The sequence below is a fragment of the Podarcis bocagei genome (genome assembly GCF_964188305.1).
Source record: "Podarcis bocagei genome assembly, chromosome: 8".
NCBI classification, from domain to species: Eukaryota; Metazoa; Chordata; class Lepidosauria; order Squamata; family Lacertidae; genus Podarcis; species Podarcis bocagei.
In genome coordinates, this window is record NC_138133.1 from 2932802 (window position 1) to 2959857 (window position 27056).

The 27056-nt window shown below is 39.8% G+C and overlaps 1 protein-coding gene and 1 long non-coding RNA gene across 9 annotated transcripts in view; one reads left to right on the forward strand and one right to left on the reverse strand.

Annotated features, from left to right (window-relative positions):
* The window catches only part of RALGAPA2 (Ral GTPase activating protein catalytic subunit alpha 2), a 200169-nt gene that overhangs the window by 126110 nt on the left and 47003 nt on the right, over positions 1 to 27056 (forward strand). For 7 of the 8 annotated variants that reach the window (XR_014011001.1, XM_081205947.1, XM_081205949.1 and 4 more), the window contains 6 exons: positions 1460 to 2231; positions 4347 to 4418; positions 7595 to 7718; positions 8822 to 8977; positions 15091 to 15249; positions 23055 to 23182. Coding sequence is in view for 7 of the 8 variants with exons in the window: in XM_081205947.1 (XP_081062073.1) it covers positions 1460 to 2231; positions 4347 to 4418; positions 7595 to 7718; positions 8822 to 8977; positions 15091 to 15249; positions 23055 to 23182 (1411 nt within the window). In the remaining variant the exon portion in view is untranslated. Of the gene's footprint in view, positions 1 to 1459; positions 2232 to 4346; positions 4419 to 7594; positions 7719 to 8821; positions 8978 to 15090; positions 15250 to 23054; positions 23239 to 23350; positions 23626 to 27056 lie in introns of those variants that run through there. The other variant, XM_081205952.1, reaches the window with a different exon arrangement.
* Positions 23626 to 27045, reverse strand: LOC308593565. The gene is made up of 3 exons (XR_014011010.1): positions 26958 to 27045; positions 26398 to 26528; positions 23626 to 24523 (listed from the first exon to the last, which is right to left on the reverse strand). It is a non-coding gene; the product is annotated as an uncharacterized lncRNA (long non-coding RNA).

The window sequence follows — 27056 nt, forward strand, 5'->3', positions numbered from 1 at the left end:
CCAGAGACCAAATTGCAAACATGCGCTGGATTATGGAGAAAGCTAGAGAGTTCCAGAAAGACATCTACTTCTGCTTCATTGACTATGCAAAAGCCTTTGACAGTGTCAACCACAGCAAACTATGGCAAGTTCTTAATCTGTCTCATCTGTCTCCTGAGAAATCTCTATGTGGGACAAGAAGCTACAGTTAGACCTGGATATGGAACAACTGATTGGTTCAAAATTGGGAAAGGAGTACGACAAGGCTGTATATTGTCTCCTTGCTTATTTAAATTATATGCAGAATTCATCATGCGGAAGGCTGGGCTGGATGAATCCCAAGACGGAATTAAGATTGCAGGAAGAAATATCAGCAACCTCAGATATGCAGATGACACAACCTTGATGGCAGAAAGTGAGGAGGAATCAAAGAACCTTTTATTGAGGGTGAAGGAGGAGAGCACAAAATATGGTCTGAAGCTCAACATCAAAAAAAGAAGATCATGGCCACTGGGCCCATCACCTCCTGGCAAATAGAAGGTGAAGAAATGGAGGCAGTGAGAGATTTTACTTTCTTGGGCTCCATGATCACTGCAGATGGTGACAGCAGCCACAAAATTAAAAGACGTCTGCTTCTTGGGAGGAAAGCAATGACAAACCTAAACACCATCTTAAAAAGTAGAGACATCACCTTGCCAACAAAGGTCCGTATAGTTAAAACCATGGTTTTCCTAGCAGTGATGTATGGAAGTGAGAGCTGGACCATAAAGAAGGCTGATCGCCGAAGAATGGATGCTTTTGAATTATGGTGCTGGAGGAGACTCTTGAGAGTCCCATGGACTGCAAGAAGATTAAACCTATACATTCTTAAGGAAATCAGCCCTGAGTGCTCACTGGAAGGACAGATCCTGAAGCTGAGGCTCCAATATTTTGGCCACCTCATGAGAAGAGAAGACTCCCTGGAAAAGACCCTGATGTTGGGAAAGATGGAGGGCCCAAGGAGAAGGGGAGACAGAGGACGAGATGGTGGGACAGTGTTCTCGAAGCTACAAACATGAGTCTGACCAAACTGCGGGAGGCAGTGGAAGACAGGAGTGCCTGGCGTGCTCTGGTCCATGGGGTCACGAAGAGTCGGACACGACTAAACAACAACAAACAACAACAATGATAATAAATTACTGTTTATCAATTTATTCATTCCTGATTCTTCATTTGCATCACTGGCTTAATATTCAACCAGTGAGTAAATAACCTAATCACTATCCTCAAATATATTAGGAATAGGTCTTTCTCTACTTTCCAGACTGCAGATGATGTGCTTTTAGATCTTTCTAGTATCCTAAAATTTGTGCTGATTGACTCCAAATCAGAGTATGCATCATCCCCCAAATTTCAGAGCCATATATAAACATGATTTACCTTGATCTTTGTGCATATTTTAGTTGGCTTATTTTGCTTATTTATTTTTTATTACTTTCAGAGAGGAGGAGGAGGAGTTTGGAATTAATACCTTTGACTGCACGAATGATAATGGCACATCTAGTAAACAATTTGGGCCATTATCCCCTGAATGGAGGACCTGCTGTTCTTCACAGCCTTATTAGTGAGAATCACAACAACTCATACGTGGACTCTTCAGAACTGTCTTCTGAAGTTTTCAGAAGCCCAAATTTACAACTGTTTGTATTTAATGACAGTACTCTTATATCTTATCTTCAAATTCCTTCTGAAAAGGAGATAGACAATGAACCAGAAGCAGCATTCTCAGAAGTAAGAGTAATTGTTAGAGATATCTCAGGGAAGTATTCATGGGATGGAAGGCTGATGCATGGACCATTAGCTGGTAGTTTACCAAATCAAAATAAAAGACTATCCACTGCAGTTTTGGACAATTATAAGCAGAACTTTGAGCCTCCAATGGACTTCATTCAAATATATGAAGGAGAAGATGCTCTTGATAAATTGCTAGAGAGGATTGGCAATAGTAGTCCTGAGTGCCTTTTACACCCGCAACTAAAATTGAATGAGCCATCGCCATCGCCATATGTCATGAACCATGACCAAGAGAAAAATATACTAGAAGCAATAATGCAGCAGAGTTGCATAGAAAATGAGTATGCGCATGGATGCAGTTTCAATCTCAGTATGAAAGTTGAAAGTCAAAAGGCACCAAGACCTGCACAGCTCCAAGCACCATTTCATTTATGTAGGCTCTTGCTAAATGACTTGGGAATGAATTCTTGGGACAAAAGGTAAGTAGGGTTTTAGATTACTGTTATTATTAGAAATAATACTGTCTTTCCATCCAAATGGAAGTCCCCATTTTCAGAAAAGCACCTCTACCCAGTGGAAAGCAGAAAATCTTTTGAAAGGGAGGGTGCTTCTGGGCTCCCAGACTGGCCAGAAGCTAGATTTGCAGAGTTTCTTTTAACTCTTTGAAGGTGACTTGGAAACTACTACTACTACTACTACTACTAATAATAATAATAATAATAATAATAATAATAAAAAAAGTAACTACTACCACTACAGCGGGGGTCCCACACTGTGGTCCACACACTGCCAGTGGTCCACAGGATATATGCAGGTGGTCTGCAGCATGTCTGTAAAGAATAGCAGGAACAGCCACTGTGAACGGAGGGAGCAGTGGCTGTTCTATCTATCAAGTGTGAAAGACAGAGCAAGAGGAAGAAAGAGGAGCCCACTTGTAAGGAGTTGACAGGATTAGCAGCCAGAAAGAGGAAACAGTAAAAAAGAGTCAAGAGATGGGACAACTGAAACACAAATGCAAAGCCCCTTTTCTGTACATAGTAGTTGCACTCAACTGTTGTTGTTACTTTATAATAAACACTGCCCAGGTTTGCACTCCAGGGAGGTCACCTCAGTGCTGCTAATGCAGCAGTTTGACTTCATCCTTGGAGGCACACGCCACTGTCTCTCAAGACAGTTGGATGCCAACAATGTTATTTATTTATATCTCGCCTTTTCCCTTACGGGGACTCAAGGCGGCTTACAAATAAAATAGAAACAGCTTAAAACTCTGACTTTTTATCGTGCCAGATAAACTCACTAATAAGCTATTGCCATTCTTTTGTGTCTTTTACCTGATGGGAGGCTAGAATTAGCCTTGATAAAATATTTGCTTCAGGTAATGGAAATACATCGCCAAAAAAAGAACAAATTTCCCCATCCTTTCTTGTTTTTCTTCATGCATTATTAAGCTTGAAAGGAGTAGAGAGAATTAGTAGCATAATTGGAAGCTAGAATTAGGAAGTTAAATTTATCCAAATAAATGAACTGAAAATTGATAGAATAAAATGTATCAATGAAATACAATATATAAGAAATAAAAAAGCAATAAAAATACAATTAAAAATCATACAGCAGCTAGCACAACACAAGTCAGTCTGTCAAGACTTGGCAATATTCAAGTGGTCTTTGAGAAGAAAAGTTTGTGAATCACTGGACTAGGGTCTCTAGTTAATAAAAGCATATGCCATTATACCATTGTTTGTTTTTAATGCACCACAAGACTCTTTGTTAGTACAGTGGTACCTCAGGTTACATACTCTTCGGGTTACATACGCTTCAGGTTACAGATTCCGCTAACCCAGAAATAGTACCTCGGGTTAAGAACTTTACTTCAGGATGAGAACAGAAATCACGTGGTGGTGGCACAGCAGCAGCGGGAGGCCCCATTAGCTAAAGTGGTACTTCAGGTTAAGAACAGTTTCAGGTTAAGAACGGACCTCTGGAACGAATTAAGTACTTAACCCGAGGTACCACTGTATTGTTCTGTGTTTCTCAAATGCCATTTGACTCAAGAGATCTCCCCGCCGTTCCCCAGTCAGAAAACTATTTCCCCATGCCTTTGCAAAGGAAAGTAAGGGGGGTGGGGAATAATTTGGAAAGATCTGGTTTCAACTTTACCATATTTCAGTTGGAATTTTGTGGGATGGGGTTATATTCTACTTTGAAAAGGGAAAGATGACATATTTACATATTTATAGTTGCATACAAATAGTAGAGGGATTGAGAACATACTGGCCAATCAAGCGTTCCTCATACTTGCATGGCGCAGCAGGACTCTGTTTCACCCAAGTAATCTGGGTGTGGAATTCTGAGTGATTCCCAGGAGATAGTAGTGGATTGGGAAATGGATTTGGAATGATGGATTACTGGCAGGTGGAGGAAACAACAATTCAAACTTCAGGCTTTTTATTGTAATAAATATATTGATATTTTCAAAATTATATAATGTAAATGCTTTATAATTTTCCCTGTTGGTTACTCGAGAGATTTCTGGAAATTAAAATGTTTATGTATCGTGGAGCTTTCCCACCATAACGTGTTCCATATATCCGTAGAAAAAGCTTTCATCTACTGAAGAAAAATTCTAAATTGTTGAGAGAGCTGAAAAACTTGGACTCGAGGCAATGGTGAGTTAAGTTTTTAGCTAGGCAACTACTAATGGATACATTTACAGAATGAGGTCCAGTTTATTATTTTATGTTTATGGAAAACTGAAATGTGTTAGGTTTATTTTTATTTAAATATTATATGTTGTTGTAGCTGGTCCAATTTAAATAGGAATTGTAAGTGGGTATTTTTGAAGAAATTCCATATTAGAACACATTTGATCCTTAAACAATTTTGGATTGGCTTCAAGTACTAAATTTGTGGAGGGTCTAAATTTTAACTTTGACTCAGTTTGTTGAGAAAGTATGAAGAAAAGCTTAAGATGTAGAATTTGGGGTATAAACTAAGCGTAAACTAGAGCTCTCCAAGCAGTATTTTGGCCCAGGGTCAACAGCATGATGCCCATGAAGCCTCTAAAATTCATAAGCAACAACCTGGTACCTGTGAATCCTTTCCCTGGTGTCCATGAAGTCTCTAAAATCCCCTGCTCCCTTCATCATGAAATGGGGGGGGGGGTTCTGTCTTGAAAAGTACATAGAGCTGAAGGAGGAAGTCTTTCAGCTCTTTTTCAAGGCTCAGATTAATTCTCTTGAATCTGATTTTGACATAAATCTCTTGGAAAAGCACAGTGTTTATGTGTGCGCTTTCACTCTACACGGAACACTAAAGCTCACTGGTAGGGCATTTGTTTTCCTAAATGAGGTCCCAGGTTGAATCCCCAGCAACTCCAGGTAGGACTGGAAAAAGATTCCCTACCTGAAATCCTGTAGAGTTTCTGTCTGTCAGTGTAGACAATTCTGAGCTGCATAAACCAATGGTCTGCAGTGGTATAAGGTGGCTTAGTAAGTTCCTATGTTCTACTCTTTCTGTCATTTGAAGAGAGGGCACAATAGGTGACCAGGACTGGTGGCTCCCATTTGCACTTACTCAAAAATCCTATTTTGGTCAATTTAGGGTGCAAAGATCTAATTGAGAATTAAGCAGTACCAAATATGAATTTGGTGAGGTAGATGTTTTCTAAAATAAAGGAACAAAAGGAGTCTTAGCAATAATTACAGTGGTGCCTCGCAAGACGAAATTAATTCGTTCCGCGAGTCTTTTCGTCTTGCGATGTTTTTCGTCTTGCGAAGCACGGTCCGTCGCAACTGCACCTCTTCAAGCGGCTTTAAGAAAAAAGCGCAAGACGTTTTCGTCTTGCGAAGCAAGCCCATAGGGAAATTCGTCTAGCGAAGCAACGCAAAAACCGAAAAACCCTTTCGTCTAGCGAGTTTTTCATCTTGCGAGGCATTCGTCTTGCGGGGCACCACTGTAGTAGCATATTATTCCACAATAAAGATTCACTACATACATAATATGAAAGCCAGATTTAAATAGAGGGCAGAAATGGGAAAACAATTCCATTACAATTGAAGACCTCAAATGTAAGTAGCACACTGTTCTTTAGGCACCTCCTTCAGTATATACACTCAAAAATTGTAGCATGTTGCAACATATGCCAATAGCTGCATCTTTGCTAAGTTGACTATCCAATTCTTGGTAACCCATCTTATGTAGCTTCTTAACCATTACATTGCATTTGCCTACAATGTGGGTGCTATTGACTCCTTGTGGAGCCTATCTTAGCCAGAACCCTTCTTGTAGACCTTTGGCTGACTTCCTTTGCATTACTGTCTGCTACATCTCTTATTCAGAAAGTTTGGTCCTGGGCCCAACTGCACATAGGAACTGCATCACTATTGTGAGTAAGGAGGCCAGATTGTGGCTCTCTGGCAGTTTCTAAGAATGAACTATATTTTTTCTGCTTTTATGAATATCATGGATTTACTATTTTATTTGATAATATTCAGTTAAGATTTACTCAGAGTGGACTAATTAAAATTAATGTGCCTAGCTTATATGTGTTAATTAATTTCAGTGAGTCTACCCTGGGTAAAATTTAGTTAAATACCATACACTGTATTCTTTAAATGATCTTAAAATATGGTGCACGCAGGCGGCATTTGCACACCACACAAAACCAAGGTTTAGTAAGATGTACCTGATGGGGAACGAGTTGCAGCAAACCTTTGCCACATGTGCTCCAAATTGCCCACTCTTCCTATTATTTGGCCTTGGGTAGATTTTGGCAGCATTTCCATTTCCATCCTTCTTGGCATGTTGTGTTGTCTGGACCAGGGACTTGAGAGTCTGGACCTAACTTGAGAGTTTAAACAAGCCAGGTTTATTGGCTGTTTTAGAAATTGACTGCAGCTAGAGAGAAGTCACAATCCCTGGTCCTATCAACATGACAAGCCAAGATTTAAGACAGCAGAGATTGGGGCACATGAGTAGAATAGAGGGAAGGAGGATGTGCAGTGTGGTTCCTTCCTACGCCTGCATGTGTCACTAAATTATGGATTAGCATTACATGCAGATGCAAACAAAGAGAGAGAGTTTTCGTTTTAGAGTGATTTGTGCAAATCACTGTATGTGAAAGTTGGGTATGGTCAGCCGGCCACCATTATACTTTTATCTCAGTTTATTTCATTAGAGTTCACTCCTATTTTCATTGGTAGTTGCAGCTGAAAATCCATACTTTACTCTTTTGTAAGCCTGATGCATTTAAGTATTTATATTTAAGTGTTTTAATTTCACTGCCATGTTTTATATCACTTCAGTGTTTGTCACCCTGGACTCCTTTGAGAAAGATGAGATAAAAAATTAATAAATAAAAATACAGTACTGCAAGACACCAGGGCCAAGCGGAATGTTCAGAGTGATTTTTTTAAATTAAAAAATGGCTCAAAATTTGGAGCGTCATGGTGAAGAGGGTAAAATTTGGGTGTGGGGAGGATGGTAGGTGGCACATGGTATGAGTATCTTGTGAGGGGATGTTTCTGCCTCTGGCAGTGGAGCTCTTATCAGCAGCCACTCTTTTATCTCTGAATTCCCTGGACGTAGTGTTGTTCAAAAGCATTTCAGGAAAGAAATGGCTGCTGCCGCTTTCCCCCAACCCTGTGTCTAGGCAATTCAGGTAGGAAAGTGGAAGCTACCAACTCCACCATTGCTGTGGGTAAGTTCACTCTCCCCTGAAAATCATTCCAAAACATTTTAGCGTGACCCTACTTCATATCACATGTCATTTTCAGAATATTTTTCACATATTTACAAATTTCATTTATGGTTGCTTTGGGTTTTTTGTTATTTCCAATTGCAGCCGGGAAACTCACAAGATTGCAGTATTTTACATTGCTGAAGGACAGGAAGATAAATGTTCGATATTGTCCAATTCAAAAGGAAGCCAAGCATATGAAGAGTTTGTTGCTGGTCTTGGCTGGGAGGTAATTATTAGCCAAATATTTAATTTTGAAGTGATAAAGTCAGTGTCAGCCCATGAATTAATTGCCATATTTGGAGCAATGGAGCAACCTCTCAACTGTTTGGCAGTCGCCCACTTATTCTTGCAATGCAGGGCCAGGGGCAGACTTGAAGTAGAGCCTAAACAAACATGCCAGGGAGCAGAGGCACCGACTTGGGCCCCAGACTGTGAGAACCCAGTGGCCCTTGTGCTGGAAGTTGGGCTCCATGCAGGTGTGCTTCCACAAGTGTGGCTGTGGCAGGCCTCAGTGGGGCCTCATGGGGGAGGCCTTGGCCTGGTTGTTGCGGCAGGGGTGGGGCAAGCAGGTGGTTGAGCACACATCTTCTGGAGGGGGGCTCCTCTTCCCCCTCAACATTGGGTGGGGGGCTTGGCCCCTGCTTAGAAAGATTGTGGAGGCCAAGGTTCCCGTGAAGATGGCTCCTATGCCAGGTCCTGACACATGACAGCTTGGCTCTCTTACTGGAACATGGGAAGTGGCTTGTTTGATGACATATTTTGAGCTGTGGCTTCTGTGATAAAGAGGTCTGGAGGCAGCTAATGTGGGAGAGATTCTATTCTGTTGGCCCTATGCATTTATGATTTCTGTTTTGGGGAAAATGTTACTTATTATTAAGCTGCATCAATGCTCATGGTGCTTTACAGAGTAGCATAAATGCAGGCCCTTGCTCTGCAGGGACTAAAATGTAAATTATAGTTGCTGAAGTAAGCTTCAGAAGTGAACTTCATGTTACGCACTCTATTGTTGAGATCACTGAAATATACAATTGTATGATTTTTAGACACAAGAAAAACACAAAAATGATTCAATTTCAGAGGCGATCTTTGTCAAACAGTTCAGTGAAAGACTAAGAAACTCTTTTTAATAATGTATTTTTGAGAAGTTAAGTGTTTATAAAAATACTACATTTTAATATGCAGCAAACAATACCTCTATCTCCAGTGTTAGAATTGTCACTAAATGTAAATTCTAAACCTATTTTCATGGAGATGCCCCATTAGTTTAATTGGAATTTCTTACGATTGCAGATTGAGAGTAAATTCTTTGTTTTTACTTGATTCATTAAGGTTGATCTTTCAACTCACTGTGGATTTATGGGGGGCCTTCAGCGTAATGGCAGCACAGGCCAAACGGCACCCTATTATGCTACATCTACTGCAGAAGTTATTTTCCATGTTTCTACACGAATGCCCTCTGATTCAGATGACTCACTGACCAAAAAGGTAAACATAGAACTAAAGGTCCTACAATATAGTGCTCATTTAAATATATTTGCTGTGGATCATGTGGACAGGGAAATTTTCAAATGTTTTATGCAGAACTTGAATTGCACAGAAATTGGTTCAGAACTTAAATAAAATGGCATACTTCGGAGGTGCTTGCTTGCTTAATTTCATTTCTATACCACTTCATATCTTTAAGAAAAAATCTCAAAGCAGTTTACAACAACATTAAAACATCAAATAAAACAATCCAGAGTAAAACATTACTAAAGATAATATAACAAATATAAAGTATACATTCAAACCAACATAATTAACAAGAAACTAAAATATTATCTTAAACATTTCAAATGAAAGCATTACTAAAGGAAGTCAAATATAAAATGCACATTTAAAACAGTATAATTGACAACAGGATAACGTATTATCAACAGCATAGAACATAACTGCTGCTGCTGTTGCTGCCAGTCCTGTCATGGCGGTTCATGGCAGGCAGCGGCTGTGGAAGCTCAAGCCCGATGGATGACCTAGGTCTGTACTCATGGTGATCTTTCTAAATCTGCTGCCATTTGATTTTTGATATGAAGCAAAGTCACCTTTTCTTTATTTAAAAGACAAAAATCCTTCTCAAGCTGTGCAATATGTTCTTTCTGTCAAAGTATCTGAGAATCTCTCTGTTGTACAAACCCAATGAGATACCTGTAAGGCTGTTGTACTTGGTTCAACAACGAATTACCTCTGTCCCTCACTTGTGAAATTTGGGCAATTTGTTCCTTCTGATGCTTCAAATCTTTTCCAAGCAATGTAAAAGATGTACATAAAAGCAAGAATCAAATGAAATCCTTCCCCCTCCATTTACAAAAGCTCTTCCACCTCAAAAGTCACAGTAATGGCAGGTTCCAAAGTGCTCCTTGATAGATGTGAGGGTCTTTATGCTCCCTTTTCTCCCAAAGAACAGAGGACTGGTACAATCTCTGTACAGTATAAATGCTGCTAGTGCAGGGGCAGCCAACAAAGTGCTCTCTAGATGTTGTCGTAGTACAACTCCCTTCATACGCTGCCTTAGCACTACTCTTGCATCCTCTTAAAGGGGTGGGACTTTGATGTGGCCAGGACACATTGGACAAGGGAAACTATCACAGTTCAGCACACATTCATGGAAGCATAGAATTGTAGAGTTAGAAGTTACACCTAGGGTCATCTAGTCCAACCCCCTGCTATGCAGGAATCTCAACCAAAGCATCCAAGACAGGTGGTCATCCAACCTCTGCTTTAAAACTTCCAAGGAAGGAGAGTCCACCTCCACCCGAGGGAGACTGTTCCACTGTTGAAAAGCTCTCACTGTCAGAAAGTAGACTATAATGTAATAGGCACCTTTTATTACCCTGTTTATTTTTTAACTGATTTTTCAGTTAGTGTAAAAATGCTTTTCCAGCTACATTTTTTACAATATTAGAAAAAAGCAACTTGAATTAAAGTGTGTTATAGCACCATAACACTATGATGCCTTCTAAAACAACAACAACAACCCTTTCCAGAGATTGCCTTTTCAAGAATGTGGTTAGTGGCAATGGCAGAAAAGATTGTTTTTCATCATGTGCATGGAGCTTTAGTTGACGACTCCGTTAAATTGGACTTTCCCACCCACATCAGCTATGTCACACCAGCTGGTGTAGATGGAACATAGAAAGATGAGCATACTCAGAAAGTACGATATAACCTGTCATGTGGAAGCCCAGTTGCAATTCCATTTGTAGCTGACAGTGAAAGAGCAATGATTATTAATGCTGGACCCCATCACCACCCCAGCCAATCTGGAAGTTGGCACTATCTACAAACCTTCCGTTGCCTGTTCCTGAAACGGCAACATCAGATTTTCACAGGAAAAAGAGGGAAAAAGTAATGTTCCCAAGCAGTAATGGCATGTGCCCCAAGGCAGCGCTGGAAAACGAAAGTCTCTTCCATCTGTTGTTACAGAGCTGTTTACAGGAGGGACACAGATCCTAATAAAAGGCACTCCATATATTGTGGCTTTTCCTACTTACCTTTGCTTTCTTTAATAGTATTTCTTTGTCTGCTCTTTCAAACCACTCTAATCCTCTTTTGGGCTGGCTGTATAAATGCCACAAACAATAAGCCAGAGAGTGAAATCTCCCCTTCCCCCACTCCAGCTGCTTCTGTCTCTTGCAAAACAAGTGATCAAACAATACCAAGGAAGCATTCTCCATTTCACACCTTTAGCCGGTATATTTTCTAAAAACCACAAACCCGCCATCATTTCAAAAATGAAAACAGGGACACACTCAGGAGTGCCAACTTGGCACCACGACCATGGGCCATGCCCGAAATTTCTGGGTGCCTGGCCCCTTCATGGGGAATTTTGTGGGTGCTCAGGCTTCCAGGGCCCCAGGGAGTTGGGACCAATGGACACTCTTATGCATATGAACACCCAAAGATCATTGATTAGAACTACCCACACACTACATTTACACAGAAGCTCTTCTCTGCATTAACCTCTCCTGACTTCTGTGCAGTTTCTTATTTTAAAACAATGTTTAATTTTACACTTTAACTTTGATTTACATATTATAGTCATTACAAATTACACTCAGCAGTGCTTACTATCTGGATAAGGAGCAATGAAAAATTGTGAACACTGGTGCACGTGTGCATACAATTACAAGATAATTAAAAAAACAAATTGAGAACAGTTATTTACTAAGGTCAGGTATAAGAAAATTAAATCATACGTTGATTGCACTCTGTTAACTAGCACAAAACACTGTGTCAAAGTTTATTTTCAGGAGTCTGGTGACTATAATTTAATTCTGATTATTTTCAATCAGATGTTTGGAAGCTGAAGCGGGCACTTTTAAGACTGCTTTTGGGTTTTTAGTAAGGTATATTTAATATATCTCTGAGTCTTTTGAGCTGTTCAGGTAATAACTTGCACTCTGACCAGTTTTGTGTCCTGTTTTTTTCTTTGCCCGTTTCCAAGCATAATAAGCAAAATTCTCAACAACTTGCTTAGCTGACAAACTCAATAGCATGACAGAAGGTCATACCACCTGCCGGCCAGAAAAGCTGCCTTTAAATGTGACCATTCTGCAGCAGGCGGCATATTTTGTGACCCACAGAATAAGACAGATGTCATAGCAATAATTATTAGAGATTCTATTTTTAATGAAAAGTAGTTGTTCCCACATGTGTTTTGTAAAATAAGTAGAGAATTCTAATGAATGTATATTGTCATAAAGTGAAATAATTAGGAGCATATCCTAATACATATGCTAGTACAGGGTAACATATTTAGAAATTACATTTTTGTGCTTACAAATATATAATACATGGTATTAGCTGCAAAATGATTGTCATTACTGAAATATTTTTTTCTTTTGAAAATAAGACATATTCAGCAATACCTTTTGGAATCCAATGATTTATCATTATGAATAGTATTACTGTTTCATCCAGACATCCTGCAGCCACAATGGAAATGAATAGTAATAGCAACATCCTAATAGTTTCTTGTCAAAGCTGTATGTTGCTTTTTTATATACAATTAGCTGCAAAGAGCTTCTCAGTTCAGAAAGCTGGGTACAACCCCCTACTGAACTCTTGCTCCTTTACTCAAGAAATTCATTAGTTATAGCTAGATTAGATTTTTAGCAGCTAATCTCACTGCTGTAGGGGTTTGCAAAGTGGAGACAGAGCTGTGCTATTGGATTTGTTCAATTCATTTGACTCTAGGACTATAATTGCACTTATGTCTTACAAGGCTTTTTATAGCCTAAGGCTGGCTGGCAGCAGAAAACAAATTGGCAGTGAATACAGTAAGAGTGAAAGGGAATGAAAGGCACACATTATCAGTCTCCAGGCAGTGCTGTTCTGGCAGGAAGTTTCTTGGTTAATTTACAAATAAAACTTCGATTTTAGGATGGGCACTCTGTCAGGCAGACAATGGGGATGTCAGGACTGGCCATTACTCAGTAAAAGTAGCAGCCATGCCTACCCCAAGCAGAAGTTCTTCAATCACACAGACAACTCCTTTCTGGAGCCAGCTGGCTCTGTAATGCAATTAGTTGGAAAAGGAGGTCAGACTATTAGGTGTGTATACCATGACCACTGTTAGCATTGGTGTGTTGCCTGGGAGGCATGTTGCAGGATAGCTGAAGCAGAGTGCTTTTAATGCTATTTAATTAAGCAGGATATGTGGAATGTCACACAACTAGGTTCTGAACATGCAGTTTTTTCATAAGACTTGAAGAAGAAATTTTTTTCAGTAAATTACAGTTAGATTCTGATGTACAGATGGTAGCTGAGGAAATTAAGTCAGGACATGATTAATAGTAAAATTCAGATTAGATTCAATCAGAATGATCGACCTTTGGCATGTGAACACTCACTTTTATCTAATCCTGAAACATTAAAAACCTAAGGCTGCTTACGCATGTAGTTAAAAATGTAGGTATATATTATTTCTCCTTTTAATATTATCTGCAATTTAGAATTAATACTTCCCTATGAGCATTCTGTAAAACTTGTAAAAGTGACACTGAGCGACTCCTGAGCTCATTCACACATCACTTAAAACCATAGTTCACCTTTTAACCATAGTTTAGTTTAACACGCTAGCGTGTGCTGGGGCATCACTCCTTCCCTGCTGCTGTACCCACACTGCCAGGAGGTAAACCATGGTCTGGCCTTGAGTTGCGTCTGAAGCCAGCCTTGTGCTTTGTTTCTCTCCAAAGAAACTGCAAGCCGTAGTCAAGTTTGTCCTTGGAGTTTAGAGCAGTATTTTATTCTTGAAACTACCATGTGATCTGCATAATTAGTTAATAATTTGCATGGTATTTGCATAATGTGCAAATTAAGCTATCCAAATTTGAGGTACTGGAATATAGCAGATACCAGCTTTTCTACACATTCTTAGTATACTTCTTGGCTGATGAGGGGTTTAAGTCATATTCAAACTAGAATCATAGCTACTACACCCAACTAATTTATAATACAGTTGACACTTATTTTAATATGTCAGATAGATACATTTTACTCTAAATCTTATGCTGTTAACCACACTTAAGTACTAATGAAACTAAGCTGGGTTTAATTTTCTTCCTCCTAGTTAAACTTTGTACATCTGAAAAACATGTCTTCCCATTGGAAATCTTATTGCACAACAGGACTTTCAGTTTCTCAACTTCCTCTTCCAGGCCCCATGTGCCTCCAAACTCAGTTCCGTGGACACCACAGTCCTCCAGAGCACATTACTGGGGCACATGGGGGGAGGGAGAGAAGAAGCCTCCTTCTGCAACTAGCCATCTACTCACACTATATTAGATTCCACCCTCAGAATTTTCATTTTTCATCAAAATATTCTGGTTTCAGCTATTCTGCAAAATATAAGGACTCTGAAAATATCCAGTTTCCATGGCAAGCAAGTGAAGAACTAGCTTCTTCAGTATCATGTTATCTTTTATTCCCAACCAACTGCTTTTGAATTAGCCCAAGATGTGTGCACTAAGTGAATGTTTCTGGTTTTAAACCTATGCTTCCAACCTTGAAAGTCAGCCTTTTATGAATAGCACCATACTAATATAAGATAATCCTACAAGCTGATCTGGATTTCACTCAAAATCAGTTTAGTTTTATGACAATGAGCCATAGCAAGGTTCAGTTTTACATTAAGCACCACTTGTTGTCCAAGCCCAAAAAACTATGGCTAATCAATAGTTTAATTATGGTTTGTTAAAACAAGACAACTTGAAACCATGGCTTATTTAAACAAACAGCAGTTAAGATTAACTATTCATCATGCTAAATTGTGGTTAATATGTAACTGAGGCAAAAGCTTTGATCTCGCAGCCACACAGAAGGAGGAGAGGAGACTGCGGAACTTGCTCCTGCACATTCTCATAACTCTAAGCCGTAGTTTAGAAGGACATCAAACTAGGACAATCTCTCTAGCCAGGGTCCCATAAATATTTTGAATAAGATGGATTCCCTTAAGGAGAAAATGTACAATTTTCTTTATTGACGCATTATTCCGTTTGTCCAACTTCTCAAGTTGTGTTCATCACCCTGATTAATAGCAAGCCAATTTGCCGTTTCAGCTTCGTCACTTGGGAAATGATGAGGTTCATATTGTGTGGTCTGAGCACACCAGAAATTATCGCAGGGGTATTATACCAACAGATTTTGGAGATGCTTTAATTATTATTTATCCAATGAAGAATCACATGTTTTTCATAGAGATCACAAAGAAACCAGAGGTATGTTCTTGATTGTTTTATTTTATGTATCATGGCTAGTGTTTATAATAGTGCTCAAAGACAGCTCAGTTGAAACAAATCCTGAATGCTTTTTCTAAGTTGAATGGGAGCATCTGATGCTGTGTATTCTCACTTTGTATATATTATAAGAACTTAATGAGTTACATCATCCAGTGTCCCTTGTGCTGAATGAAGGGGGTTTTTAATCCATCCGAGGCTTCCATCAGCAAAATTGGAAGGAAGGTGATTTTCACCAATTCCCCCTCTCCCCTGTAGCCCTTCTTACACCTATACATAATCTTCTCCATAGGATGGTGGGATCTTTCAGAACAGAGTGGGAGGTGGCACAGGTGACTGCAGGGAATTAGTGAAAAGCACTTGTCTCTCCCTTCTGGTGATGGAAGCCTTCACTGGGTCGGAAAGCCTTTCATGAATTAGACAAACACTACTGGATGCAACCCAGTATGATAAAATGCTTAACAAATGCTTAACTTGCACTGCTTGAGTAGCTTTCCACAAAGTGACATAAAAAGTTCAATTTGAGGAAGACATGAATTTGTACTGGAAAATGTGAGGAGGAAACATTCAGGATTGCTTCTAACAGCAGAAAGCACAACTTGGACTCCTCTGCTGGGAGAGTTGCCCCCATCCCTATAAATAGTCATAAACGAATGCAGAAATGTGGAGAACTGAAAGTTAGAGAAACCAAAAATGGACAGATCTATCCCTATTCAGGAATTTGAGGTTTTCCACAGAGAGGAAGGAGAACTCTCTAATGATGGAGGAGAACAACCTGTGCGACACAGGCTGTTAAGGTAGAATTGTTTTCTAGACCTCTGGGCTGTCTGGCTGACTACAGATGCAGATGCCAAGGACAGAAACAGGATACTCCTTACTGAAGGGTCTCATGGTGGTTTTTCCACAGGGGCCAAACTAATCTTCCACAGTTCCAGTCCCAGAATCCTTTGATAGGATTTTATCCATAAAATGGTTGGCTCTAGCTAGGCAACCACATAGTCAACAACACTATACATTTCCAGGGGCCACACATCTTAAGGTGCCTCTCATCTGAAGCTGCTTTTCCCACAAAGGGAGAAAGTGGGCTCAAAGACGCAAAGATGTCCAAGTGCCACTCCTCAAAAAGCCCTATTTCTGGTGCTGTTTCCAAAGCTTTGATTAGAATATATTAATGGGCTTTAGACATGCATACAGTTATGCATCTTTTTATTCCATTAGAAACCATTGGGCATATATACTGAATGAAGTTTTAACAGCTACAATCTCAAACCCAGTAAAAACAGCCATTTTTTGATAGGAAGCTCTCATTGTACAGTTGCTCGCCTTGTTTTCCAGTGCCTTCTATCATTTTCCACAGCACAAAACATACTGCAAAACATCCAGATGAGCCTGATTTTAACCTATTCAGCTGTTACAATTTTTGCAAAGTTTACACAGGTTTTCAGAATTTATCCAAGTAGCCCTATGGTCCTGTTCAATAAGGGGGAAATGTGCAGCTGCCTAATATGCTTTAAGATTATGGCAGACAGGCAAATGCTAGTCAGGCTTCCTGGGACGGGTCTTGCTGTTACCCTGAGGCATTGGAGCACCATAGAAAAAGAAAAATTGATACAGGTGAAGAAGCAGATGATGTATAGATGACTAAAAGGCAAATGCACTCAGAATAATAAGAGCCAAGCCAGCAGCAGAAAGAAGTGTAGATGCACCTCTCATTGCATCTTAGTGACATGCAATTTTCTTGAATCTATCAATGCCTGTCCTGCCACCCAGTGAAGTCCCTTTTCCCATAAGGATAAAATAACACTTAATCACAGATCAATTCATCAGTTACTGCTATTGAAAAATGTGATTGATTTAGAAAATGTTTTTCATCCATCAGGTTCCCAGAGAGACTTTCATAGGATGAAAGTACTAAAATATAACAATTGTAAACAATAAAACATAATAAATAAAATTCAATTATTGAAGCAGATGGATATAGAAAAATGAAAGTGTTGTCACCTGACAACAAAACGAAAATAACAATGACTCTAAGCTTTCTTGGAGTGGTAAAGCAAAGACATCTCAAATAAAGTAGGAATGGTCAATTGATCACCCCTTTAGACAGTGAAATCTTAAACCAAACCAGTTTAGGACTACAATCCTACACATGCTTACCTAATATTGAGTCCCTGTAAATTAAGTGGGAACACTTATGGGTAGACATGCATAGGATTGCACTTTAAACTTTTTTTTTCTTTTACTAATTGTTTTACTTAACAGTATCATTTTACTACTTTTTATTCAATTTATATACCCTTTTTCTGTACAAAGTATACTAGGCTCAATATATGAATATCAAATGCAAAATGAATGCTAAATGTACTACCATAACAGAAAGGCCATGTGTGTGTGTTTGTTTGTGTGTGTGTGTGTGTGTGTGTGTCTGTGTCTGCTTCCTTTTTGCTAATGTGTTGTGTGTTCAAAGAAGCCATGCTGCAGAAGGGAAAATGCCAAACTGTAAATTTCGTGTTAGTTTGCCTTTTAAAATATAACTATTACAATGCAATAAAACTAATCCAGGTATTTCCAGGGCAAATGTGTCTGACCTTCTGTTCACCAGCTACTGACCCCAGAGTGAATGAAAGAGGCTTGTAGAGAGAAATGACTGTTTGGCTGCAGTCCCTGGTATTTAAATCGTGTTCCCTAATCAGATGAAAAAGCTGTCGCTTCTCTGTAAGGTTTCAGGATCCATGGTAACATTTGGCCTTTTATATGCATAATGTTAGCCTTTTTGTTTGCATCTAAGGAAAGACACCTGGAGCAATGTTAACATTAACCATTTTAGTATTAATAGCTTCATTATATAAGAATCTCTCATCCAATAGCTGTTACTTCTGTTACATTGCTACAGCGTGTATTGTGTTCATTTTTTATCCTCCTGCTTGGCAACCAGGCAATGATTTGCAAACTTTTTTGTCTTGATTAATTAACCAATATAATTATTGGGAACTGCGATTCAGTCTTTTGCTCAACAAAGCTTCTGAGAGAAAACAATAGTAAGTCTGTCAGTATGAATGCATTCCACGCATCACAGATGCATTAAGATATTCTAAACAATGAGACGAAAAGCTGCCCGCAAAAGCGGACAAAGAATGCCGTGCAGACTCTACATGCTGTGCATACCGCCAGGGACACACTGAGAGTTCCCTGGGACACAGATGCCTCGTTAGATTGCAGTTCGTCATCAGAGATTAATTCTCAGCCATTTGGTACAATAATTTACTCATTCACCAGCTTTTTAAACTATATTGCTTGCTATGGAAGATATGTCTCTGCACTCTCATGGTTTGCTTAAACTTGATTGTGTTTTCTAATGGGTTATAATAGTATTTTTAAAAATTCTCAATAATTAAAATAGTGTAGAAGTTGCTATGTGGGAAATCTTAGTTTCATCATGTATTCACATAAAATGTACACAAAACTACTTAAGTGATTTTAAGATCTGAAACAGACATGAGACAGACAATCTCTATTGGAATCAGTCCTTCTTCTGAGACCAGATGAGTTTCCTATGAGACTGGCATTCAGGAACACTCCTGTGCATTTTATTTAGATTTATATCCTGCTCCATCCCCAAAACTTTCCAAATATATTTTCATGTACCATGTATGTCAAGATGACCTAAAAACATGGCAATCAGTTTTAAAATAATATTGAAGTGGTTCTTCTCATTGTGCAGTTCTAGGTGGACACACTAGATAGGGCTAAACTTACCAATTTAGAAATTATCATACATCCTAAAACACCCTTATAAATATTCATAAATTTCCAGTTCAATCCTATGTGCAGCTGCTGCACTATAGCAGGTCATAGAATTAAAATGCAAGTCATCTTGCTCTAGGCTTGTTGGATAGCCTAGATTCATAGAATTGTAGAGTTGGAAGGAACTTCAAGGGTCATCCAGTCCAACCCACTGCAGTGCAGAAACCTCACTTAAAGACAGATGGCCAACCAACCTCTGCTAAAAAAAACTCCAAGGAATGAGAGTCCACCACGTTTGAACAGCTCTTATCATCAGAAAGTTCTTCCTGATGTTTAGTCAGACTCTTGTTCCTTATAATTTGATTCAGGTCCTGGCCTTCAGAGCAGGCGAAAACAAGCTTCCTCCATCTTTTATGTGACAGCTCATCTCTCCTCTCTGTTCTTATCCAGCCTAAACTCAACCCCCTCAGCTGTTTCTCATTAGGCTTGGTTTCCAGACCCTTAATTATCTTGGTCACCTTCCTCTGCACATGTTGCAGCTTGTCAATATCCTTCTTAAATTGTGGCACCCAGAACTGGTCACAGTACTCCAAGCGTGGTCTGTCCAAGGCACAAAAGTGTGGTGCTATGACTTCCCTTGATCAGGACACTATACTTAAGTTGATGCAGCCTAGAATGGCATTAGCTTCTTTGGCTGCTGCACCACAATGTCAGCTTATCTTAGTCTTGCATTCTACTAAGACCCCATGATCCTTTTCACATGTACTACTGGCAAGCCAGGTGTCCCTCATCTTATATTTGTGCAGCTTGGTCTTCCTGCCTAAGTGTAGAACCTTACATTTGTCCCCACTGAAGTTCATGTTGTTAGTTTTGGCTCAGTTCGCCAATCTGTCTTCTGCAGCATTAGCAACTCCTCCCAGTTTGGTGTCATCTGCAAATTTGATGAGCATCACCTAAATTCCTTCATCCAAGTCGTTTATAAAGATGTTGGACAACAACGGGCCCAGGACCTGTGGCACCTCACTTGTCACCTTTTTCCAGGATGGTGAGGAGCAGTCTTTGGGTTCGGTCAGTCAACCAGCTAGAAAAACCACCTAATAGTTATCTCATCCAGCCCAGTTTTACCAGCTTCCCTGCAAGAATATCATGGGGGACTTAATCAGAAGCTTTACTGAAATCAAGATACATATGTCCACAGCATTCCCGATCCACCAAGTTTGTAACTACAGTGGTACCTCGGGTTAAGTACTTAATTCATTCCAGAGGTCCGTTCTTAACCTGAAACTGTTCTTAACCTGAAGCACCACTTTAGCTAATGGGACCTCCTCCTGCTGCCGCGCTGCCGGAGCATGATTTCTGTTCTCATCCTGAAGCAAAGTTCTTAACCTGAGGTACTATTTCTGGGTTAGCGGAATCTGTAACCTGAAGCGTCTGTAACCTGAAGCGTATTTAACCCGAGGTACCACTGTATATAAAAAAAAAGAAATAAAAAGAAGTGAGATTTGTCTGTCAAGACTTGTTTTTGAGAAACCCATGCTAGGTCTCAGTAATCACAGTATCCTTTTCTAAATGCTCACAGACCGACTGCTTAATTATTTGTTCTAGAACCTTTCCAGGTATCAACATCAAGCTGACCGGTCAGTAGTTACCTCGGTCTTCTCCCCCCACCCCCCATTTTTGATGATGTGAAAACATTTGACCACTCTCCAGTTCGCCAGGATCTCACCTGTCCTCCAAGAATTCTTAAAGATTATAGACAGAGGCTCTGAGATACAACCGCAAGCTCCTTTAGTAGCTATAGGTGCAGCTCATCAGATCCTGGAGATTTGAATTCATGTAAAGTAGCTAGATGTTCCCTTACCACCTCTTTTCCTGTCTTGGACTACAGCTCCTTCCTTGCATCATTTATTCTGTTATCACCAGTAATGACTAGTTTCAGCTCTGATTCAAATACCTTACAATACCTTTAAGACAACATCAAAATACCCCTTCATTCCTCGAGTATTAAAAAGAAAATCATACTACTTCCTTAGTCAATTCAATAGTCATTCTTGGAAACCCTCTCCAGGACCCTCAGAAAAAAGACAGATTCAAAAAGCCCACATGAGCAGTTGTCCAATGCCAACATGCCAGTAAATGTGACATGGCATACCACCCATACTGTATTTAAAGTAGTTATTTTTTAAATCAGACAGCATTAATCTAGTGGCTGTATTCTCCCAAATCCATGTCTATTCTAGATCCATGTCTAGCCCAGATCTCCCTGCCCCTTCTTCATGAAATTATTAAGCTTATCTGACTCAATTTCCAGTAATGGTTGTATTTTAGAAGTCCAGCCTTTGGATTTGGATTTTGGTTTTGCCTTGTTTTCTTAACAATGCTAATAAGGTAAAGGGTAAAGGGACCCCTGGCAGTTAAGTCCAGTCGCGAACGACTCTGGGGTTGCGGCACTCAACTCGCTTTACAGGCTGAGGGAGCTGGCGTTTGTCCGCTGAGACTTTTCCCGGGTCATGTGGCCAGCATGACTAAGCCACTTCTGGTGCAATGGAACACTGACACCAGCGCAGGGCACAGAAACGCCGTTTACCTTCCCGCCAGAGCAGTCCCTATTAATCTACTTGCACTTTTTGGCGTGCTTTCAAAATTTGTGGAAATGTCATTCGTAACCGGAAGTACCACTGTACATGCCTGCCCTATTAGGTTCTATTTAGGATAAATGGGTCTTCTTGGAATAAAATATAATAGAATAAACAAGTCTTCAAACTATAATATCAGTTGCTGCAAACATTTCTTTAGAAAGTTATTCAATTATAAGGCAACTGAAAAGCTAGTCAGGCTTTCCTTTTAAAAATGTTCCAAGGCTGAGTGATAGCTTGCTATTGCATGATAGAACTAACTCTTTGAAAGAATTCTTGTTAGTACTTCATCTCATGAACATTAATAATAATAATAATAATAATAATAATTTTTATTTATACCCCGCCCTCCCCAGCCAAGGCCGGGCTCAGGGCGGCTAACAAGCAATAATAAAAACAAGTTGAATGATTACAACTTAAAAACAAAATTAAAATACAACATTAAAATATTGAAACATTAAAATATTAAAATGTAGCCTCCTTGCAGGAGGAGAAGGAAAAGAAAAAAGAAAGAGAGGGAGGGAGGGAATCAAATTGGCTCCAAGCCAAAGGCCAGGCGGAACAACTCTGTCTTATAGGCCCTGTGGAAAGAAATCAGATCCTGCAGGGCCCTGGTCTCATGAGGCAGAGCGTTCCACCAGGGCGGAGCCAGAGTTGAAAACGCCCTGCCTCTGGTTGAAGCCAATCTAACTTCCTTAGGGCCCGGGACCTCTAGGGTGTTGCTATTTATGGACCTTGAGGCTCTCCGTGGGGCAGACCAGGAGAGGCAGTCCCGGAAGACTCGGCGGGTGCCTTAAGCGCAACAAAATACATATCAAACAAAAATATGAAAAAAGCCTGACACATGAAATGAGTCTGAAAACATTCTTATTTATTTATTATTATTTATACTTTATACTTTATTTATTACTTTACACCAATGCACTTTTCAAGAGCATTTGTTGCACATGACGTTTCATTTTATATCAAAGTGTAAGTGTGGCCAGGTGCAGTCCTTGGTTTGACACTAGTTGTTTTGGAGATACCACAAATAGACAGCTTAAACTGAGTAGTTATTGGGAGTGAGCTATTGGACATTTTTTTAAGTGTTTTAAACTTCTGGTGTGTATGTGTATGTGTGTACACATACATTTATCTGTATTCAAGTTGAGGAAACATCCAAACCCAGACACTTGTACCCAAAAGATAATACATAAACATTTTAATTGAATACTTTACACATTTGCTGATAAAAACTACTATGTAACATTGTCTCCAGGGTTAGTCTTACTCAGAGTAGATCCATTGAAATTAATGGAAACGACTAACTTAAATTCATTAATTTCAGTAATTCTACTCTGACTTCCCTTAGCCTTTCATCCAGTGATAGATACTGATTTAATGATACAATGCATTTTGTTTTGACAGGTACCATTTTTTGGTCCTTTGTTTGATGGGGCAATTGTGACTGCGAAACTGCTACCAAATCTTATCCGGGCCTCGTGCATCAATGCCAGCAGAGCCGTGAAGTCCCTTAAAACTCTGTATCAGAGCTTGTATCCTTTTCTTTGTTTCTAGTTCAGGACTGGGAATTACATCTGTTCACTTTGAGGTAAGTTTTCTACAAGAATATTTGGTTTTGTGAAAGACTCTGCTGAAACAATTAAGTCTTTGTCATCAATAGCTACTTGCCATGGTGAGCATCCTCTGAATATCACTTGCAGGGAATCTGCATAGCACTCTGAATATTACTTGGGGAGAGGGCTGTCGCTTCCCCATAGCATCTGGTTGGCTGGAAGAGGTGAGCCTTTGACACGATACAACAGGATTTTTCTTACGTTTAGCAAAAGCAACGTTTTTAGAATTATTCATGTTTGATTTTTGAACTAATCTGATGAATAAAGAATGTAAAGATGCATTTCCCTTTGCAACATTTCCAGTATCAGCCCCTTTGGAGAGCAGAGCCTCCTTCCGGAAACTTGGCAGGGCAGCAGCAAGGGCAGGCACCCCCAACCTCACTGCCACCCCAACCCTTTCCAGTCAGGAGAGCAGCTTCTGCATCTTTCCTTCTATATTGGGAATACAGCGTGGATATTGGCATTTGTATATTAGAGAGAGAGAGAGAGAGAGAACTTTCAGAATTCTCAGAATATCAATGCAGATTTCATTTTATGGTAGAGACTATTTTGCTAAAAGTGACCAGAATAATTTCAATCGCTGTAGTTGGTAGAATTGTAACTGAGCCAATTTAAGCCTTTGATCTTCCAAGCCCACAAAAGATACCGTTATAATCACTAAATTGGCAATAAAATATTTTTTTCCGTTTTACCATATGTCTGTTTCAGTAGTGATATCGTAAAAGTCCATTTTTGTAAGGTCACGAATTTAAGCTGCACTTTAACTTTTTACAGTCGGAATTTGGGGGGGGGGGATTGCTGCTTATATTTGGGCCAATACAGTATATATCATTTGGCGAGGCACACTGATTTTAGAAGCTTTCTTCTTAGCCTGCTTGACTCACCTAGGCCTGTTTACAAAATAGCTAATATAGACCTGCACAACATGCAGCCTGTTGCACAGCCCCTAAGTCACATATTGTGGCCTGAAGGATGCTTGATAACCTGTCTGTTTTTGCAGTCCCAGCTAGGCAGCAAAACCAGGTGATTATCAACCTCCTAATAACCTGTCGTACATGGCTGGTGAGCTAGGTTTAGATCACAAATTTCTAATGTCCAGTTGAATTTGAAGTCCTCCTTGACAATATTTGTACTTGAACTATCTATGGCCACTGGCTACTGCTTGGGTGAGTTTCTGTTATTGCAGCCTGGAGATATAGACAAAGTTCATGGACTACTGCAGCAGTCTTCTGGATTCTTGCCCATCGTGGATGGTGGCAGCTTGAAAGAGAGAGCAGGGAGGGGAGAATCAAGCAATGCCATCAGATCCATTAGAAATTACTCATTGAAGGAGAGAATGGGCTACTAATGTTCTCAGAAGGCTGTGGACAGGAGTAGCTTGAAGTTTCCTTTACTTGAACTGTCTGATCTGGGCAGTTATCAGTCTGCACCTAGCTAAACAAGGTATCTGAAGAGGGCTGGGGGTGGCTGTTCAGCTCCAGTTATTCCTAGATGAAACTGACATGGGTGCCACATAATCAGTCTGGTACAGGTATAGGTAGGGATGCAGGTGGCACGGTGGCCTAAACGGAAGGTCAGCGGTTCGAATCCCTGTAACGGGGTGAGCTTCCATTGCTCTGTCCCAGCTCCTGCCAACCTAGCAGTTCAAACGTATACCAGCACAAGTAGATAAACAGGTATCACTGCAGCAGGAAGGTAAACGGCATTTCTGTGCGCTCTGGCTTCCGTCACAATGTTCGGTTACGCCAGAAGTGGTTTAGCCATGCTGGCCACATGACCCGGAAAGCTGTCTGTGGACTAACAGTGGCTCCCTCAGCCTTAAAGCGAGATGAGTGCCACAACCTCATAGTCACCTTTGACTGGACTTAACCATCCAGGGCTCCTTTAATGTTGTTTTTTTACCTAGGTAGAGAATAGATTTTGCTTGGTTGTTTTAGTGGCAGTAGAGGACTTTTAACATTTCAGCAGTGCACTGTGCAACGCTAAAACCCCTGCCGCCACCGCCTCTCGCTTTCCATTCATCATTGTTGCAGCACCCCCTACAGTGCCTTCTCAACTCATTGCCCATTGTGGGTGAACCGGGTGTGCTCCCCTAAATCTGCTTGTTAGCGGGCAATATTTTAAGGTTTATTTTAATTTATTCATTCAAGTTTCTGAAAGCCTTGGGGTTCCCTCCTCAATCATACTGATTTCTTCCTCTTATTTCTCAGTGTCCCCATTTTAACTACAATCCTGTTTACACTCCCCACCTGAGTTTGGTTTTTTGAATATGTGATAGGTGAAAGTATTATAAATAACAAAGGGAGAAGCAGTAATCGTATTTAAAATGGCACTGAAATATTATTTTGTTCATTATGAAAGAAAACATTACATGGACCAGTTGGTTTCCTTGAGCATTTCCAATTCTTCATTCTTGAAATAAATAGATGAGCTTGAGACACCTTTGTATGCCTAGATTCTTATTGATTGAGAGATTCTGAAACATGAATTATACAATACATTGTTGAGCTACATTTTATGTTTTTTGTTATTGATGCCTCAGGGTCTCTTTTGAGAAAAAAGCATTCAATAGTATGGTGCCACTTGCGGAGCTGCTTTTGCTTTGCTAACATAAGAGAAGCGGAGACAGTTTTCACTGAGTCCCCCTACACCACCTGAAAAAATGTTGCAGAGTGTTGAGGAGAGTGTTGAGGGACTCTCCACAGCAACATGGAAGGTGGCATGGAATTAGAGCTGTAGGGGAAAGAGAAAACTGGTGAAAATTGCCTCCCCTTCTCTTCCATTTCCAGATGTTTCCACTGGATCAAAAACTGTTCCATAACCAGAACATCAGCATTGGATTTCACCCTTATACTTTCATGTAATTTTGTCTTGAATATATATATAAAAAATTGCAGTCACTTTTTCCCATTCAGTTTATGGGACATGGCATTTTTCCCTTCCAAGATTATCAGTTCTGCCGTCATTGGGGGAGTATAATTTGCCTTCTGTAGTTTTCAGTCAGTTGTTGTCAGAAACTATGCATGTTGGAAATAAAATATGACTCAGAACTGTTCGTAACAATCTCACCAATCTCTGTAGTGTCCTGATGAACATTATAGTGGGTCTAATTGGTGGCATAAAGGAATACTGACCTTCATTTTGAAGTGCAGTTTCCCTGCTGGAGTAGATCAATAGCTGAGCTGTCTGTCACTGCTGCTCGCCTTCCGTTCTCACAGCGAGAACATTCTCCAGGCAGCAATCAATAGCTGTAATCTGTTCCAGCCTGTAATGACATGTGAAGCTTTTAGGGTGGTATTAACATTGGATTTTTCTGTGTATGTCCTGTAGATTTGCCAAGAATTATTACATTTCATAGAAGGCCTTGGTATACCTCTGCAATAGGTAGGAAATTAAATCCTCTGTAAATTATCTGCACTTGTTTTAGGTACTGTTCCGGTTTAGACCTTGAAATCTCAGATGAACTTCTAAGTCAGGTTTAAAACATTCACTCTTATGTGTTTGCTTCTCATAATCTTTACTGTGAAATTTAAAAATCACTTTTAATGGTGCTGACCCTCCCACAATAATTAGCAGCCCCCTTATTTAAAGAGAACTGATGAACAAAAAAATATGGAGGAAAGCCACCCAATAGGTTCAACTGTATTAGTAGACTCTTAGAAGTGCTGTTTTGTTCATGTATATATATACATACCTTGTGATCTATGAAAGAAACTTCAGTTTCATACAAGTAATTCTCCTGCCATATCCATCTCTTTTCTTGAAACTCCTTTGCAATCCAGGGGTGGAAAGA